Raw genomic sequence first — 15526 nt, forward strand, 5'->3', positions numbered from 1 at the left:
AGTGGGCTGTAAAGGAAGGGGAGATACAGTAGGGTGTTCTGTGAAGAGTAGAGGACTTTGGGAGTCGCAGAGACACTGTCCCACTTCCTGGTTGTGTGACATTAGAACCTCAGCTCCTCCAGGATGTTTCATCTGTAAAGTGGGGGTAATCATTATTCCTAACTCAGAGGGTTATTGTAATAATTAAATAAAATAATGCATTTTGAGCACAAAACTAAGGTCTTGGCATGAAGTGAACTGAAGTGAAAGGCACTCAGTTGTGTCTGACTTTTTGTGACCTCATGGACTATACTAGAGTCCATGGAATTCTCCAGGCCAGAATACTGGAGGGTAGCCTTTCCCTTCAGGGGATCTTCCCGACCCAGGGATCTAACCTAGGTCTCCCGCATTGCGGGTGAATTCTTACCAGCTGAGCCATGGGGAAGCCCAATTGCATAGAAAATATTTTTACAATGTGTTCACACACTTCTCCCTGTGTCTGAGATTTTCTCATTTTCCTCCTTTGGGTTTTCCTAACCCCCCAAAAGCCTGGTAGGCTGTAGTCCATGGGGTCGCTGAGGGTCGGACACGACTGAGCGACTTCACTTTCACTTTTCCCTTTCATGCATTGGAGAAGGAAATGGCAACCCACTCCAGTGTTCTTGCCTGGAGAATCTCAGGGATGGGGGAGCCTGGTGGGCTGCCGTCTATGGGGTCGCACAGAGTTGGACACGACTGAAATGACGCAGCAGCAGCAGCAACCCCCCAAAAGGTAAACTTCTGGACACAGGGTGGTCTCTGGATTTCCCACATGTAGTTGCCATTACATTGGCCACCCAGTCATCGAGGGATCCTGTGAAAATAGCAGTGACTGCAGACATCCTTAAACTTCCTGTTCGTATCAGGTTCTGCTCATTCCTCCTCTGCCTGCAACATCTCCTGAATCTAATCTCTGCACTGTGCAGCATATGGGATCATAGTTCCCCAACTAGAGATCAAACCAGAGCCCCCTGCGTGGAAGTGCAGAGTCTTAACCACTGGACCGCCAGGGAAGTCCTCCTGAATCTATTCTTGCCTCTCTGTTCTCATGGAAACCCTGTGGATACATTGTCCACTGGAGTTTAAATGATGGAGAGTCCACACTGGAGAAAACTCATTTCCATCTGCCTCTGAAAGCACACCTCCTGGATCCACCCCCTCACCTGTCTTTCTCCTTAGACTCTTCCCCGCCTCATTTCCCTGTAGTTTATCCCACACAGTGTGTCAGGGTGGGCTGAACCTCCCTTAAGAACCTCCAGGGACTGTCCAGTGCCCAATAAATTAATGGTCAGTGCCTTCCCCTGCATTCTTCCATCTTCCATCTTGAATAATAACTATCGTTGACTTGTTCTTTGGTCCATGCTAGATAGTAAACTACTTCACAACAAGGTTCTACTGTTCATTTTGTTGTTGGGTCACTAAGTCATGTCTAACTCTTTGTGACCCATGGACTGTAGCCCACCAGGCTCTTCTGTTCATGGGATTCTCCAGGCAAGAATACTGGAGTGTGGAGAAGGAAATGGCAACCCACTCAAGTATTCTCTCCTGGAGAATCCCATGGATCTCCTGGCAGGAGCCTGGCAGGCTACAGTCAGTGGGATCGAATAAAAAAAAAAAAAAAAAGAATACTGGAGTGGGTTGCCATTTCCTCCTTCAGGGGATCTTCCTGACCCAGGGATCAAACTTATATCTTCTGTATGGGTCAGGGGGATTCTTTACCACTGAGCCATGGGGAAGCCCAATTGTTCATTACAGCAGTAATTAACATTGTAATTCAACTATACTGCAATAAAAAATAAAAAAAGAAAAATGACTCAACTGTTCATCATTTCAACAAATATTTATTAGGAACTTCTTTGGCACCAGACACTGTTCTGTATGCTGGGGATACACCAGAGAACCAAAGATCCCTCCCCCCAGGGAGCTTACATTCTACTTGCCGGGGGGCGGGGCGGTGAAGGGGAGACAGACAATAAACTATAAAACATAATAAATAAATAAGTAAATTATATAGCAAGTTAGAAGATACTTGCTATGTGAGCTTTAATTGCTTTGGAATTCATCCACTTATCTGCATATAAAAATACTCAAATAGAGAACTCCCTGGCAGTGCAGTGGTTAGGACTCCATGCTTTCGCTACGGAGGACATGGGTTCAATCCCTGGTTGGGGAACTAAGATCCTGTAAGCCATGCAATGTGGCCAATGCAAACAATTTTTAAAAACTGTTAGGTTCAGTTTGGATAGGGCAAAATGCTGAGACTTTGGATGATGATGACATTTGATGCCCCCAGGTCTGGAAGGTCTGAACGCTAAGGACGGAGCAATTGATGGAGCAGGTACTAACCTGCAAACCACCAGGCCTCGTCTACAGCAGCAGCAGGCTATTAACCTCAGACCAGACAGAGGAAAGCTCTGCTTCACGGCTCTCAGGGAGGATGCTGGGTCAGTTCTCTGGTTTGGCCACCAGGGGTCATTTTACCCTTGTAAATCACTATCTGGAGGACTCAGGTAAACACAAAAGGCTTAGTACGAACTAAAACACACAGTGGCACAGCCTGGGAAACTCTGACAGTCACACACAGACACAGACACACACACACACATGCACACACACAGAAACATACAGCAGTGAGAAACAGAAATGCATGCAGGACATGGACATGAGCATGTCACCAACTCCCTTGTTAATCTCACTAATAATGTCAGGGTCTGAGGATGACATGGGGCTTCCCTGGTGGCTCAGAGGTTAAAGCGTCTGCCTGCAATGCAGGAGACCTGGGTTCTATCCCTGGGTCGGGAAGATCCCCTGGAGAAGGAAATGGCAACCCACTCCAGTATTCTTGCTTGGAGAATCCCATGAATGGAGGAGTCTGGTGGGCTACAGTCCACGGGGTCCCAAAGAGTTGGACACAACTGAGCGACTTCACTTAGGACGACATAGTGCCAGCCCAGACTCCATTCAAGAAGGAAGGAACAGTAGGTGGCCGGCAAATCAGACTTCCATTTCCTTACTTTCAGCTCACTAAGAGCAGTCACCCTGTTTCTGCCCTCCTGTCCATCATTCATCGGATTTACTTCCGTGTAAACTTCTTGCCTGGCTCTTGTTCTGTTCCCTTTTCCCTGCCCAGAGAAACTCCCACCCCCACCTCCTCCTGAGTATTTGTGCATTTCGTTCCACCCCCACCTCCCGCTGCAGCTCCAGGATCCCCAGATAGTGCTCCACTGGGGTACAGCACCTAAGTGCCTTGCCCCCACCCTCACCCCCAGAAGCTGCAAGCCTTACAGACTACAACTGGCAATTGACTTGAGCACTGCTCTTTCCCTGGCATTAATAAAAATAATGTATATAATAGCCTGGGAAGAAATCACACAAACTCTAATACTTGAGTACAGGTATAGTTCTAAAGCATGATCTGGGGATGGATTCTTTTAGAAAGTCTAAACTATTTTCATAATAATACAACTAAGCTGTTATTTGTCCTTTTCACTCATTCTCTCACAAGGAGATGATGGAATTTCCCAGAGGCTTCGTGACACTGTTGCTCTCACAGCTATTGGAATGTGCGCTTGCCTATTTCCGTTTTTAAAGTTATTCTTTTTTACTTCTAATATGGTTAAGTATCAAAAGAACAAAGTATCAGCAAAAGTTCTTTGGAATGCTCCATGTTTAAGAGTGTAAAAGGGTGTGAGACCAACAAGTCTGAGAACTGTTACTTTAGAACAAGAATGTTCTCCTCATTGTATTATAGGTGAAGCAGCAGACGGGGCGCCAGCTGGAGGGGGAAGAACTGAGGACCTAGAATGGAGGAGATCTTGAAGGGGGAAGGCAGGACCTAGAAAGGGGACTAGGGACCAAGAACTTGGAGGGAAAACTCCTCTAACTCAATTTTGCCCTGCCCCCAACTATCCATGCTGGGTGTCAGGTCTAAATTGTTTGAAGTCACTAGACAAAAAGGAAACCAATTCAGTGAGCATCCAATACGCTTTTGTATTATTAATATTATGCCTCAGTGCTGGGCAGGCGGAGCCTCCTAAGACTCCCGAAGTCTGCTGTGGTTGGTCTAAAGGCAGGACACCCATCTTCCGCTCCATCTACCAGCTGTGGGCCGCGTTTCCTGCCCACCAAGGACATTTCATCCAGTCTCCTGCCTCTACATGGGCAGGTTCACAGCAACACTTTTCTAGGGGCTGGGGAAGGGGTCCTCCCCTGCTCACCATCACCCCCAGTTAAAGACATTTCCAGCGGCGCTCTTCCTACCGCGCGCCCCTGGGCCCCACACTTCGTTCTCTTCTGCATCCGGGAGCGGGAGCTGCCACTCCTAAGTCCCAGCGCCCACCCTACCGCCCCCCGGTGCACACCCCGGCGTGTCTGAGAGTACCAGAGGCGCGGGAGTGGGGGTAGGGGTGGGACCGTGCTCTGACACGAACGACTGTGCGTTCAGAAGGACGAATCCTCGTGGGATGGGGTGAAGGATGACCGGGGATCGGAGAGCTGGAGCTGCCCCTGGCTGGTTGTGGTCAGAGTAGAGGCGTGGGCAGTCTCGGTGAGCGGTTCAGCGAGCGCCTCCTGAGCCCCGTTGGCGGCTAAGGTCCTGTCTCGGAGCGGGGCTCTCAGGCCTCGCAGGGTGTTGCGGAAGCCCTCCGCGCTGAAGTAGTACACGAGGGGGTCGAGCACGCAGTTGGCACCGGCCAGCAGCACCATGACCATCAGCACCCCGCGCACCTTCTTGCGCGCCTCGGAGCTGGCGGGCACCACCTCGCCGCGTAGCAGCCCGTACACGGCCAGCGTGGCGTTGTAGGGCACGAAGCACAGCAGGAAGATGACCAGGCTCGCCAGCAGGAGGCGCACAGTCTTCCGCCGCCGCTGGCTCCGCGTGGCGTCGGGCCGCGCCAGGGTCCAGAAGACGCGGCCCGACGAGTAGACCACGGCCGCCAGGGGCAGCAGGAAGCCCAGCGCCTCGGCCAACAGCAAGAGCGGCAGTAGGCTGCCCTTCCACAGCTTGTCGCTGAAGCTCTCGAAGCAGAGGGACACGTTGCGGCCGTCTCTGGCGCAGGACGAGGGCTGATGCGCCAGGATGGTGGGTACGGCGAACACCAGGATGAGCGCCCACACTCCCAGGCAGAGCAGCCGCGCCACGCGGGGCCGCCGCAGGTGGCGCAGCCGCAGCGGGTGCACGATGGCGGCGTAGCGGTCCACGTTGATGAGCGTCAGGAAGATGCAGCTGCCGTACATGTTCATCTGGAAGACGGCGCCCGCCAGCTGGCACAAAAAGTCCGGGAAGGGCCAGTAGTGCCGCGCGTAGTAGGACAGGCGCAAGGGCAGCGAGAGGGTGAAGAGCAGGTCGCTGGCTGCCAGGTTGCACATGTACACGCTCACCACCGAATGCACGCGCAGCGCGCGCAGGAAGACCCAGAGGGCCAGCGCGTTGAGGGGGAGCCCGGCCGCCAGCACCAGGCTGTAGACCACCAGATGCAAATGATGGATGGGCTGGTAGTCTGGGCACTCGGTGGGAAGAGACTTGGCCGAGGAGTTGGCTTGCATCGTGCCACTGTGCGCCGAGGAGCTAGGCTGGGGGCATCAGGGGGCGCACCCACGTCCTAGCATCTCCAGTCTCTGGGGCCGGGGCCTGGGGGCTGCACAGAGAGCCCCAGAGCAAACGGAGGTTCAGCATGGGCGTGTGGGTTGTGGTTGCAAGGCAGCCGGCCTGGGGGAAGGTGGGGAGCAGTGGGATGCCTTTGGTCACAGCCTCATAGGCAGTGGAGACCTGAAACAGGAGGGAAGCCAGAAGTCAAGATAAGGCAAGGAAGGGCTGAAGACACAAATGTTATGGAGCTGAACTCCCTGGCCTCTTGAGACCTTTTTCAGCCTCAGACCTTTCCCTTACCTTCCTTCTGTGTCCAGAACAGCTTTCTGCAGCCGTCTCCATGGCACAGTGTTAAATGCACAGGCTCTGGAGTCAGACTTGCCTACGTATAAATCTGTGCCTTTGTCCTCGTGTGCCTTAGCCACTTCCCTGGTAGTCCAGTGGCTAAGACTCAGAGCTCCCAACGCAGGGTTCAATCCCTGGTGAGGGAACTAGAGCCTACATGCTGCAACCAAGAGTTTGCATGCCACAACTAACACCCTGCACAGCCAAATAAATATTTTTTTTAAAGGAAAGAAAACTGAATTAATATCTCTACCCCTCATTTTCCTTACCTGGAAAACAAAAGAAAGAAAGGAGAGGCATTCCTACTTTACAAGGTCGTTAGACTCAACGAGTCAATATATATGAAATGCTTTGGTTACTGTTATCTGCTAATAATCTCTTCCTTTCTTGTACAAATGCTTCTTGGGACTTTAGAAGGTTTCAGGCATGTTCAAAGCAGTGAACAAAACAAAGGCCTTGCCCCCACCTATTTTCCATTCCCCTGAAAGGAGACAGATGATAAAGTACTGGTAAATAGGTATTGGCCTCCTTGGGTGGATGGCTCAGGGGTAAAGAATCTACCTGCAATGCAGGAACCACAGCAGATGTGGTTCAATCGATGGGTCCAGAAGATCCTCTGGAGAAGGTAATGGCAACCCACTCCAGTATTCTTGCCTGGGAAATCCCATGGACAGAGGACCCTGGCAGGCTACGGTCCATAGCATCACAAAGAGCTGGACACGACTAAATGACTTAGCGCACGCACACGCACACAAATAGCTCTTATGTCAGGTGGTGAGAAGAACAGTGGAGCCCCTCCCCTGGCACCAGCCTGTTCTGCTTGTTCCCCATTATCTAAAGAATAAAGTTCAAACTCCCAAGTACAGGATGAAATCCCAGCCTCATCTCTGCTGTTGCTCCTGTGTGGGCTGGCTTTGTGGTCAGAGTGACCCGGTCCAGCTGGATGGTTTGACCTTGCTCACTCTCAGTTTTTTCATTTGTAAAATGGGGACAGTAATAGAATGGGGGTCCCATAGGCTGATGGCACACCTCAGCACAGTGCTGCCAGATGGGGGAAGGCCTTGTGGGTTGAACTTCTCTGGGTGCTTCCCTGCAGAGTCTGACTTGGATGTTTCCTAGTGAGGGTTCTATGATGGGGGGAGACGGTGGTTTGGTCCTAAGGGCTTGAAGGGGGCGCTTAGCCCAGAGAAGGTGGCAATGAGGCCAGGAAGTACTGTGGGCTCTGATAAGACTGAGACTGCCGGAAAGGGCAGACCACAGCCGCTGCCACCCTCAGGCAAAAGCTGGCAGATGAAGGGTATGGCCAGAGGTAGTGGAGTCAGAAGACAGGACTTCATCTCAAGTCCTTCCTTAATACCAGAAGGCCACAGAAGAGACTCCTCCATTGTGATCCCCACATGCTGTCTATTTTGTGTGTGTTGTAAAATATACAGAACTTTTAAAAATTACCATTGCAACCATCTTTAAGACTACAATTCAGTGACATTAAGTACAATCGCAGTATTGTGTAACCATTGCCACTATTTTTGAAACTTTTTCATCATCCCAAACAACAGCTTTATACCCATTAAGCAATAACTGCTCATCCCCTTTCCCTCCCTCTCCTGGCAATCTCTATTCTACTTTCTGTCTGTGTAAATTTGCCTATTCTTGACCCCTCCTCTGAGTAGAAATGTAGAATTTCCATCCTTTTGTGTCTGGGTTATTTCACTTAGCTTAAAGTTTTCAAGGTCCCTCCATGCTATAGACTGTATCAGAGTTACAGTCTTTTATGGCTGAATAATATCTTCCTGAGCTTCCCAGGTGGGTCAGTGGTAAAGAACCTGCCTGCCAATGCAGGAGTTGCAGGTTTGATTCCTGAGTCAGGAAGATCCCCTCCCTGGATGAAGAAATGGCAACCCACTCCAGTATTCTTGCCTGGAAAATCCCATGGATGGGGGAGCCTGGTGGGCTATACTCCATGGGGTCTCAAAGAGTCGGACACAATTGAACAACTAAACAACAAAAACAAATATTTTCCCATATAAACACCACATTTTGTTCATCTGTTCATTTGTTGATGGTGACTTGGGTTTTTCCATCTTTTGGATATTGTGGGTAATGGTAATGAAGATGGGTGGCCACGTGCCGACTTAGGGATCTTAAGGAAAGAAGTTATCTGAAGACCCTGAGCCATTATCCCAAAATACTGAACCTACTCCTTTCAGTAGGAACCACTTAAAGCCTTACATGGAACAAAGTTGTAAACCTAATCGTCATACATTTTCTAGTGTGTTTTTCGCTTGTTTGTTTGTTCTCCCTCCAACCAGCAGTTTAAGACTTGTAAGAAGCACAGCACAAGAATAAAGAAACATTTCTCCTACGAAATACCAATTTCATCAACGAAAATAATGTTGGATGGGTCTTAAAAGTGCGGAAAAGCAAGTAACACCAGTTCTCTTTCTAAAATGTGCCCACCTCCCATGATCCTTCGCTCCAGTCATGCCAAACTAGTGATAATTCTGCAAATACTTGACATCTTCAGGGCTCTGCCTCTCACGTGCTGTCTCTTCAACCTGGAATGCCCTCTCTCCCCTTCTCTGACTGGTAAACTCAGCCACTTCTCAGGGCCCCATGATGCCTTTCCTGACTCCCGCCCTCCCACCAAACAGGCATAGTCCCCTCTTTGGTGTCTCCCCAGCACTTTGGATGCACGTCAGCTCTTCCTACTCAGGCTGTCATGAGCTGTTCTTGGTCTGCTCCTCCCACTCACCCGTGAACTCCCTGAGGGAGGGCCTGTGGACTGTGACTTACTCATCTTTGTAGCCCCAGCCCCTCCCTCTATAAATGTTGAGTCAAAAATAATAGCTGCCTTACTGATCGCTCACCATCTCCCTGGGTGCCTTCTAAGTGCAAGCTCTAATCCTCCCAGCAGCCCTTGGAGGTCAGTGTTTCTCCTGATTTTTACTCAAAAGTGGTCAGTGAGGAGTGAAATCAGGACTCAAACCCAGGACGTCTCACCTCCAAAGTCCAAGCTGCCTCCAATAAGAATGGGTGGGTGGGTGTGAGCTGGATGCTGCACCTAACTTTTATTGCTGCCTAGATGAAATCTGTGCCCATAGGTGAACGCTTTTACTTCCTCCTTTGTCCAATTGAAATATGTACTGTTTAATAACCCACTTCCTTCTTTCTCCCACTTCAAACATTGGTACCACAGACTCATCTCTCACACACACAAATATGCCTCCTGATGATCTCCCCTTACCTACTGAATCAGTTTTCTGCTTTCAGCTCCTCAGGTCATGTCCTGTGTATTTGTCCCATTGATAAGGTCCTAGGGTGGGAATTAGGCCTTGTACAGCTTTCTTCCCAAGCTCACTCACACTTCAGTCTTTACACTTAGCAGGCCCTTGTGATATTCACTGGCTGCCTGGAAGGAAATCTTCCCTCTGGCCCCCATGTCCATCCAGCCTGTAATCCTGTTATAATATTTCATGTATCATTCCAACCTCTTCTTATCACATTCCTGACTATCTTTTCCACATGTGCAACTCTGAAAAGCATGTCCCTTTGGAGAGCCTTGTTTGGAAACTGCTTGTGATAAAACTTCCGTAACGGTTTACGGCTGCAATTTTTGTTGCTGTTTAGTCCCTAAGTCATGTCTGGCTCTTTGCAACCGCATGGACTGTCGCCCACCAGGCTCCTCTGTCCATGGGATTTCCCAGGCAAGAATGCTGGAGTGAGTTGCCATTTCCTCATCCAGGGAGGGGATCTTCCCAACACAGGGATCAAACCCAGAACTCCAGTATCTCCTGTATTGCAGGCAGATTGTTTACCACTGAGCCACCTGGGAAGCCCACAGCTACAATTACGGTAACATTTTATCATTCTTAACCATTCTTTGGAGAATCAATAGCTCCTTACAATTAGGATGAATGAATGAGTGAATGGATAATTCTCTTCCAAGAATACTAAATCTCTCAGCACTTCCCTCGTGGCTCACTGATAAAGAGTCAGCCTGCAACGCAGGAGACAATGGAGACCTGGGTTCGATCCCTAGGTCAGAAAGATCCCCTGGAGGAGTAAATGGCAACTCCAGTATTCTCGCCTGGAGAATCCCATGGACAGAGGAGCCTGGTGGGCTCCAGTCCATGGGGTGGCAGAGAGTTGAACAGGACTGAGTGACTAAGCACACAGCACACGAGGCTCTCATCAACAACATTGCATGTTAATGAGACCACAATGTATTAGGTGAGCTGCTACTAAAAGGTGGAGTTAGGAATTCTTCAGAGATGCTCTCTCCTTCCTCCATTCCAAAGCCGAGAAGCCCTTGGGTTGATGTCTCAAAAAACCAGCCCTCTCTGACAGACTCACACAGAATGGCCTAAGCCGAGCACTGAGAGCTGCCAGGCCCCTGCCCTGGTCCCCCACCCCATCCGCTTGCTTCCCTGGGGCTCCCTGTCAGAGGAACTGAATGGGCACAGTGCCAGGCCAGATGGCAGAGATGGGAAAAACTGCCAAAAAGGAGGCAAACAGGAAATGGAAGGAGGGCTCTAGGTATGGGGAAGGGGCAGCAAGCCCCTCTCCTCTGTCCTGCCGTCAGCAAGAGGTCAGGTTGGGGGTGGGGGCGGTAAAGCAAAGAAACAGCAGCAGCCCCAGAAGCGCAGAGACACCAGGACTTCATTTAACCAGGGAGAAGGGGAACCTGGAGGCCCACACGGGCTCAGCAACCTCAGCATGCCCAGAGGTCACGTGAGCGCACAGCTGCACTCACGTGCAAGGCCACAGGCAGATAAGGGTGCACCACAGGATGGGCACACAAGATTGCTAGTAACATACAGATCAGTGTGTAACACATGTGTGTGTGCATGGAGCCTCAGACAGCCAAGCCAGGGGAGGAGGGCAGACCCAGCCCCCGTCTTCGAGACAACATCCTTAGGTGGACAGACAGACGGGCAACTTCAGGGGCACACACACAGGTGTGCAGATGGCCACAAGCAGATCCGTGCCCCAGGACACTGAGAGGCAAAGAGAGGCCTGGGGACTGCCCCTCCGGCATCCTACCCCCCGCCCCAACACCATGCACAGACCAGAGTATGCGTGGTCATTCTCCTCCTCACCTTCTCCGTCTTTCAGCTTGCCATGAGCACACCCAGGGCCCAGATCCCTGTGTCCCTGGGGCCTCTGGGACCGGCCCCACTGCCCTCTGAGCTGGGCTGGGCACCACGCTTTGCTGAGATAAGTCAGTGGGGCAGGGCTATTTTCTGCCCTGGCAGGAAGTGAGAATGGAGGATAAAAGTGGACAGAAGGCTAGATCATGATCTTTCCCTTCCTCTCCTCCACACAACTGGCCCCGTGGCGTCCACCCTTCTGGCGCCTGACCAGGGATGCAGAGGGGAGCTGAACAGAAGGGGGTTGGGTGATTTGGGACACTGATGGGGGCAGGGAGGGAAGACAGACACCTCCAGCTTCCTCCTGTCTGCTACCCTCCCCATGAGCTTCCTGCCCCACTTCCCCCCTGCTCTCCCCGCCTCTCGGAACATCCACCAAAGGCCTTGCTCTCATCACCTCTTTGCCTTCGGAATCTACACCCTTCAGAAATTTGGAAAGTGGGAATCTCTGGTCTCTTCATCCTTCTTGCCCCAGAAGACCAGCTCTGAATAGCTCTGACCTACTTTTAGATTTGGGCAGTCAAAAGCCCATCAGCATGTCTCCCCACCCCCACCCTCACCACACACACTGTGTAACCAGACCCTGTAGCTAACTGAACCCACTTCCTCTCTTGCCGCAACCTGGCAGCCACGAGAAGATGCAACCTCTACCCACAGACACGTGTGATTGTGAAGACTCTTAAGGCCTGTATGTTCAGATTTCCCAAACGGATACAAACTGTACTGAGCATCCAGCAAAAGGATGATGAAAGCTTTAGGAAAATCTCTGTCCCAGGGCTGCTCTGGAACACAGATGAATCCTACCCATCAGCTTGTCCTGGGTCTGGGGAGTCTGTGAAAGTGACTAATAGTCACTCAATCTTGTCTGACTCTTTGCGACCCAGGGACTGTAGCCCGCCAGGCTCCTCAGTCTATGGAAGTTTACAGGCAAGAATACTGGAGTGGGTAGCTGTTCCCTTCTCCAGGGGATCTTCCTGAGTCAGGGATCGAACCTGGGTCTCCCGCATTGCAGGCTGATTGGGGCAGTCTGTAAGGTGGAGATAGTACCAGGTCACCCAGTTGAGTGGATGGCCTCCTCCTGACCCAGGGGTCATGGTCTTCCCCTCCACGTGTCCTGTCTAACTTCCATCTTCCTTCCTCTCTGGTTCAGCCCTGCTCTGCTTTCTGCAGCCCAGATCCTGCTCCAGCCTCTCCCCACCCTTCCCCTCTTGGCCTCTCTTTCAGCTCTTCCAACATCATCCTCGGCTGCATCTTTTCCCTTTCTCTATTCTCATCCCATTTCTCCTTTCTAGGAAAAGGCCAGAAGTTCAATGACTAGTCGCCCGGTGAGTGGCTGTCACCTCCCCACCTGCATACATTTCTCCACCCTGCTGTCAAGAGCTGGAAAAACAGGAAACAAAGTCTCGATCACTCAGGACTCAAATGGGATCAACTCTCGGCAGCCCTGTGCTCTGGGTGGTCCTTGCTTTGGGACTTGGCTGGGTCCCACAGACTCAAAGAAACCTCGGGAAGCCTTTGGATTCATGGACCTGGCCCTGCCCTTGGGCAGCACTGAGTGCGTGTGGTGTGGAGCCCTCAAGCCTTTGTGATCCCTCCCTGGGGGCCTGGGCTTGGGAGGCTTCTGAGCTGCTGGGGTGCATGCTGAGGGCACCAGACAGGGACACAGCTGGGCTCTACGGTCTCTGGGTGGCCAGGAGATGAAGCTCAAGGGTTGAAAGTTTGTGCTTCTGTCTCAACCCAACCCTTGCCTCCAGGTCCCCTTTGGCGACAACCTCAGATCACCCTGAAGGGACCAGAGATGCAACCTGATGGGAGGGCCCCTTCCCATCAGGGAGGCCCCCACAAACAGGGAACAGCCACCCCCAGTGGTGTGACACACAGGTGTCAGGGACATCGCTTTGATCCCTGATCTGGGAAGATCCCACGTGCCTCATGGCAACTAAGCCCCTGAGCCACAACTACTGAAGCTCCATGCACCTGGAGCCCATGCTCTGAAACAAGAGAAGCCACCACAGTGAGAAGCCCATGCACCACAAGTAGAAAGTAGCCCCCACTCTCTGGAACTAGAGAAAAGCCCGTGTGGAGCAAAGAAAACTCAGCGCAAACAAAAATATATGAATAAATACATATTAAAACAAAACCAAAAGAAGGCCCTGCACACCCTCAAATATCACCCCCACCCTGACCCTGTGCCCAGTATCTGAAACTTTATCCACTGCATGACACTCCTGGACCACATTCAACCAGACCTGGCAGGACATTGGAGACGTCTAGCCTCGACATCTTATAAAGAAAATGCCCTGGGTGAAGGCAGTGTCTCTCAGGCGCCTCTAAGACATTGGATTTGGCTGGGAAGGTCCCTATGAGGGCAGGTCTGTGCCTTGAACCCGCTCTGGAGTTTAATCAGGTCAGGTTACTATCACCAGCAGAGGCCTGGCTCCGGATGAGTGGGCGTTGGACATTGTCTTATCTGAGAATGGGAGAGGGTTGGAAACCATCCTCAGAGGGCCCGCTTTCCTCAGTGGCTCTGGGACCCCGAGTTCAGCGTGAGAGTAGGTGAAGGGGAAAACCCAGCCCCCAGGACAGACAGGCCCAGGGGCTGGCTTCATGCTCCAGGGCACGTCCTCTGTCTGCGGTCTGCCTGCCTGAGGTCGTCCCTTTGAGCTCTTTATTCAGAAAGATTTCTCCAGGCCCAGGGCCCTCTCTCACCTCCACTCCCACCCACGTCCCCCAATTCTAAAGGAGGAGTGCTGTCCTTGTGCCCCTGTGAGGTTCAATCCCACCTGTGAGGCCCCCTTACCTGTGCTCGTCGGTGTGGCTCGCAGCTCTCCCGAGCTGGCTTCTGCCTGCTCTGCGCCAGGCCGGGCTGGTAGGACCTGCTCCCGGCGGTGGGACACACCCACCTCAGCAGATCTCAGCAGATCCCGGCACCCTGCACGCACCCGCACCCAACCCCAAGACAGCGGGCAGGGAGGGAGACAGAGGAGGAAGCCGTGACCTCAGTGCCTTCACAGTTTGGCCAGAGAAGAAACCCCAGCAGAATGTCACTTAATGCAGCCCCAACCCTCACCCTCACTAATGCCCTCACCACCACCCATCCCTCTCACACCCCTTGTAGTTTCCGGGAAGCCTAGCTGTCACACCCAGTACCGCAGATTCCAAATTACTAACCCCCAGCCTCTTGCTGTCCTGCCGGTTCCCCCTGGCTGTCTCGTGTCTTCTGGGTTCCAGCAGATGGTTTTGCTCTTGTCACAGGTGGCTTATACCTCCCTCTGTGTGTTTGTGGGGGAGGGGGAGCAGGACTCAGATGACAACCCCTAGTCTCTGTAGCCTGGGCTGAGCCCCTTGTCTTCCAGATCAATAGGGCCAGGCATGTTGTCTGCACTCCATGCAAAAAAATAAAACAAGCTTTGAGCCCTAGGTGAAAAAGGACATTGTGGTTGAATGAGTATGGGAAACACTAAGTCGAACAGGTTTCTCTATTACAGGGTTTCTCAGGGTCTTAAAAGCTTGACCACATGTTGATAATAAAAGCTGGGTGATGGGGGCATTGAGGGTGCATTGTGAGTGTGTTAGTTGCTCAGTCTTGTCCGACTCCTTGCAATCCTATGGACTGTAGCCCACCAGGCTCCTCCTTCCATGGGACTCTCCAGGCAAGAATACTGGAGTGGGTAACCATTCCCTTTTCTGTCCAGAGGGTCTTCCTAGCCCAGGGGTCGAAACTGGGTCTCCTGCGTTGCAGGAAGATTCTTCACCATCTGAACCACCAGGGTTGCATTATTCTATATTTGTGTATGCTTGAGCTTTTCCATAACGTTTTCTGTTAAATGCTATATAGTTATCCCCACGTGTGTGTCTCCAGAATATGTTTTGGGAGATCCGTTATTTTTTTTTGTTTGAAAGATTTTGTTTGTTTTTTTAACGTGGATCATTTTTATAAGGTTTTATTGAATTTGTTACAATATTGTTTCTGTTTTTTATGTTTTTGGTTTTTGTGGCATGTTGAGATCTTAGCTTCCCAAACAGGGCTCGAATCCATACCCCCTGCCACTGGAAGGCAAAGTCTTAATCACTGAACAGCAAGGGAAGTCCCCCAGGTTATTTTTTTTAACTTTTTAAAAAAGGTGATATGTTGTATTTTCATTTTTATTCAGTTCAAGAAATTTTCTTTTTCATTTTTTTGGCCACATGGCATGTGGGATCTCGTTTCTCCGACCAGGGATCAAACTTGCGCCCCCTGCATTGGAAGCATGGAGTCTTAACCACTCGACCACCCGCTAGGTCCTGATTCCCACGTTATTAAAGGCTGATGCTGGAGTCACATCTCCATGCAAGCTGTCATGACGCGCTCCGCCCCATTTGGACCATTGGGCCCATGACTGGATGTCAGAGCAAGGGCTTCCAGCCCAGTTGCCTCCTCCCTCCT

General features: G+C 51.3%; 1 protein-coding gene across 2 annotated transcripts; it reads right to left on the minus strand.

Annotated features, from left to right (window-relative positions):
* Positions 1-1843: 1843 nt before the first annotated feature.
* On the minus strand, positions 1844-14294 carry LPAR5 (lysophosphatidic acid receptor 5). 2 transcript variants are annotated; one of them, XM_006065812.4, is made up of 2 exons: positions 13901-14294; positions 1844-5785 (listed from the first exon to the last, which is right to left on the minus strand). In XM_006065812.4, exon 2 carries the CDS (start codon positions 5560-5562, stop codon positions 4459-4461), a length of 1104 nt encoding a protein of 367 aa, XP_006065874.3. In that variant the 5' UTR covers positions 5563-5785; positions 13901-14294; the 3' UTR covers positions 1844-4458. The 2 variants fall into 2 exon arrangements, with proteins under 2 accessions (XP_006065874.3, XP_006065876.3); XM_006065814.4 differs by lacking the exon at positions 13901-14294 and adding an exon at positions 11050-11402.
* Positions 14295-15526: the final 1232 nt, after the last annotated feature.

This window comes from Bubalus bubalis, chromosome 4 (assembly GCF_019923935.1).
Source record: "Bubalus bubalis isolate 160015118507 breed Murrah chromosome 4, NDDB_SH_1, whole genome shotgun sequence".
NCBI lineage: Eukaryota > Metazoa > Chordata > Mammalia > Artiodactyla > Bovidae > Bubalus > Bubalus bubalis.

Excerpts from the sequence above, each read along its gene's own strand:
- LPAR5 (XM_006065812.4), bottom strand. The coding sequence starts at position 5,562 with ATGCAAGCCAACTCCTCGGCCAAGTCTCTTCCCACCGAGTGCCCAGAC.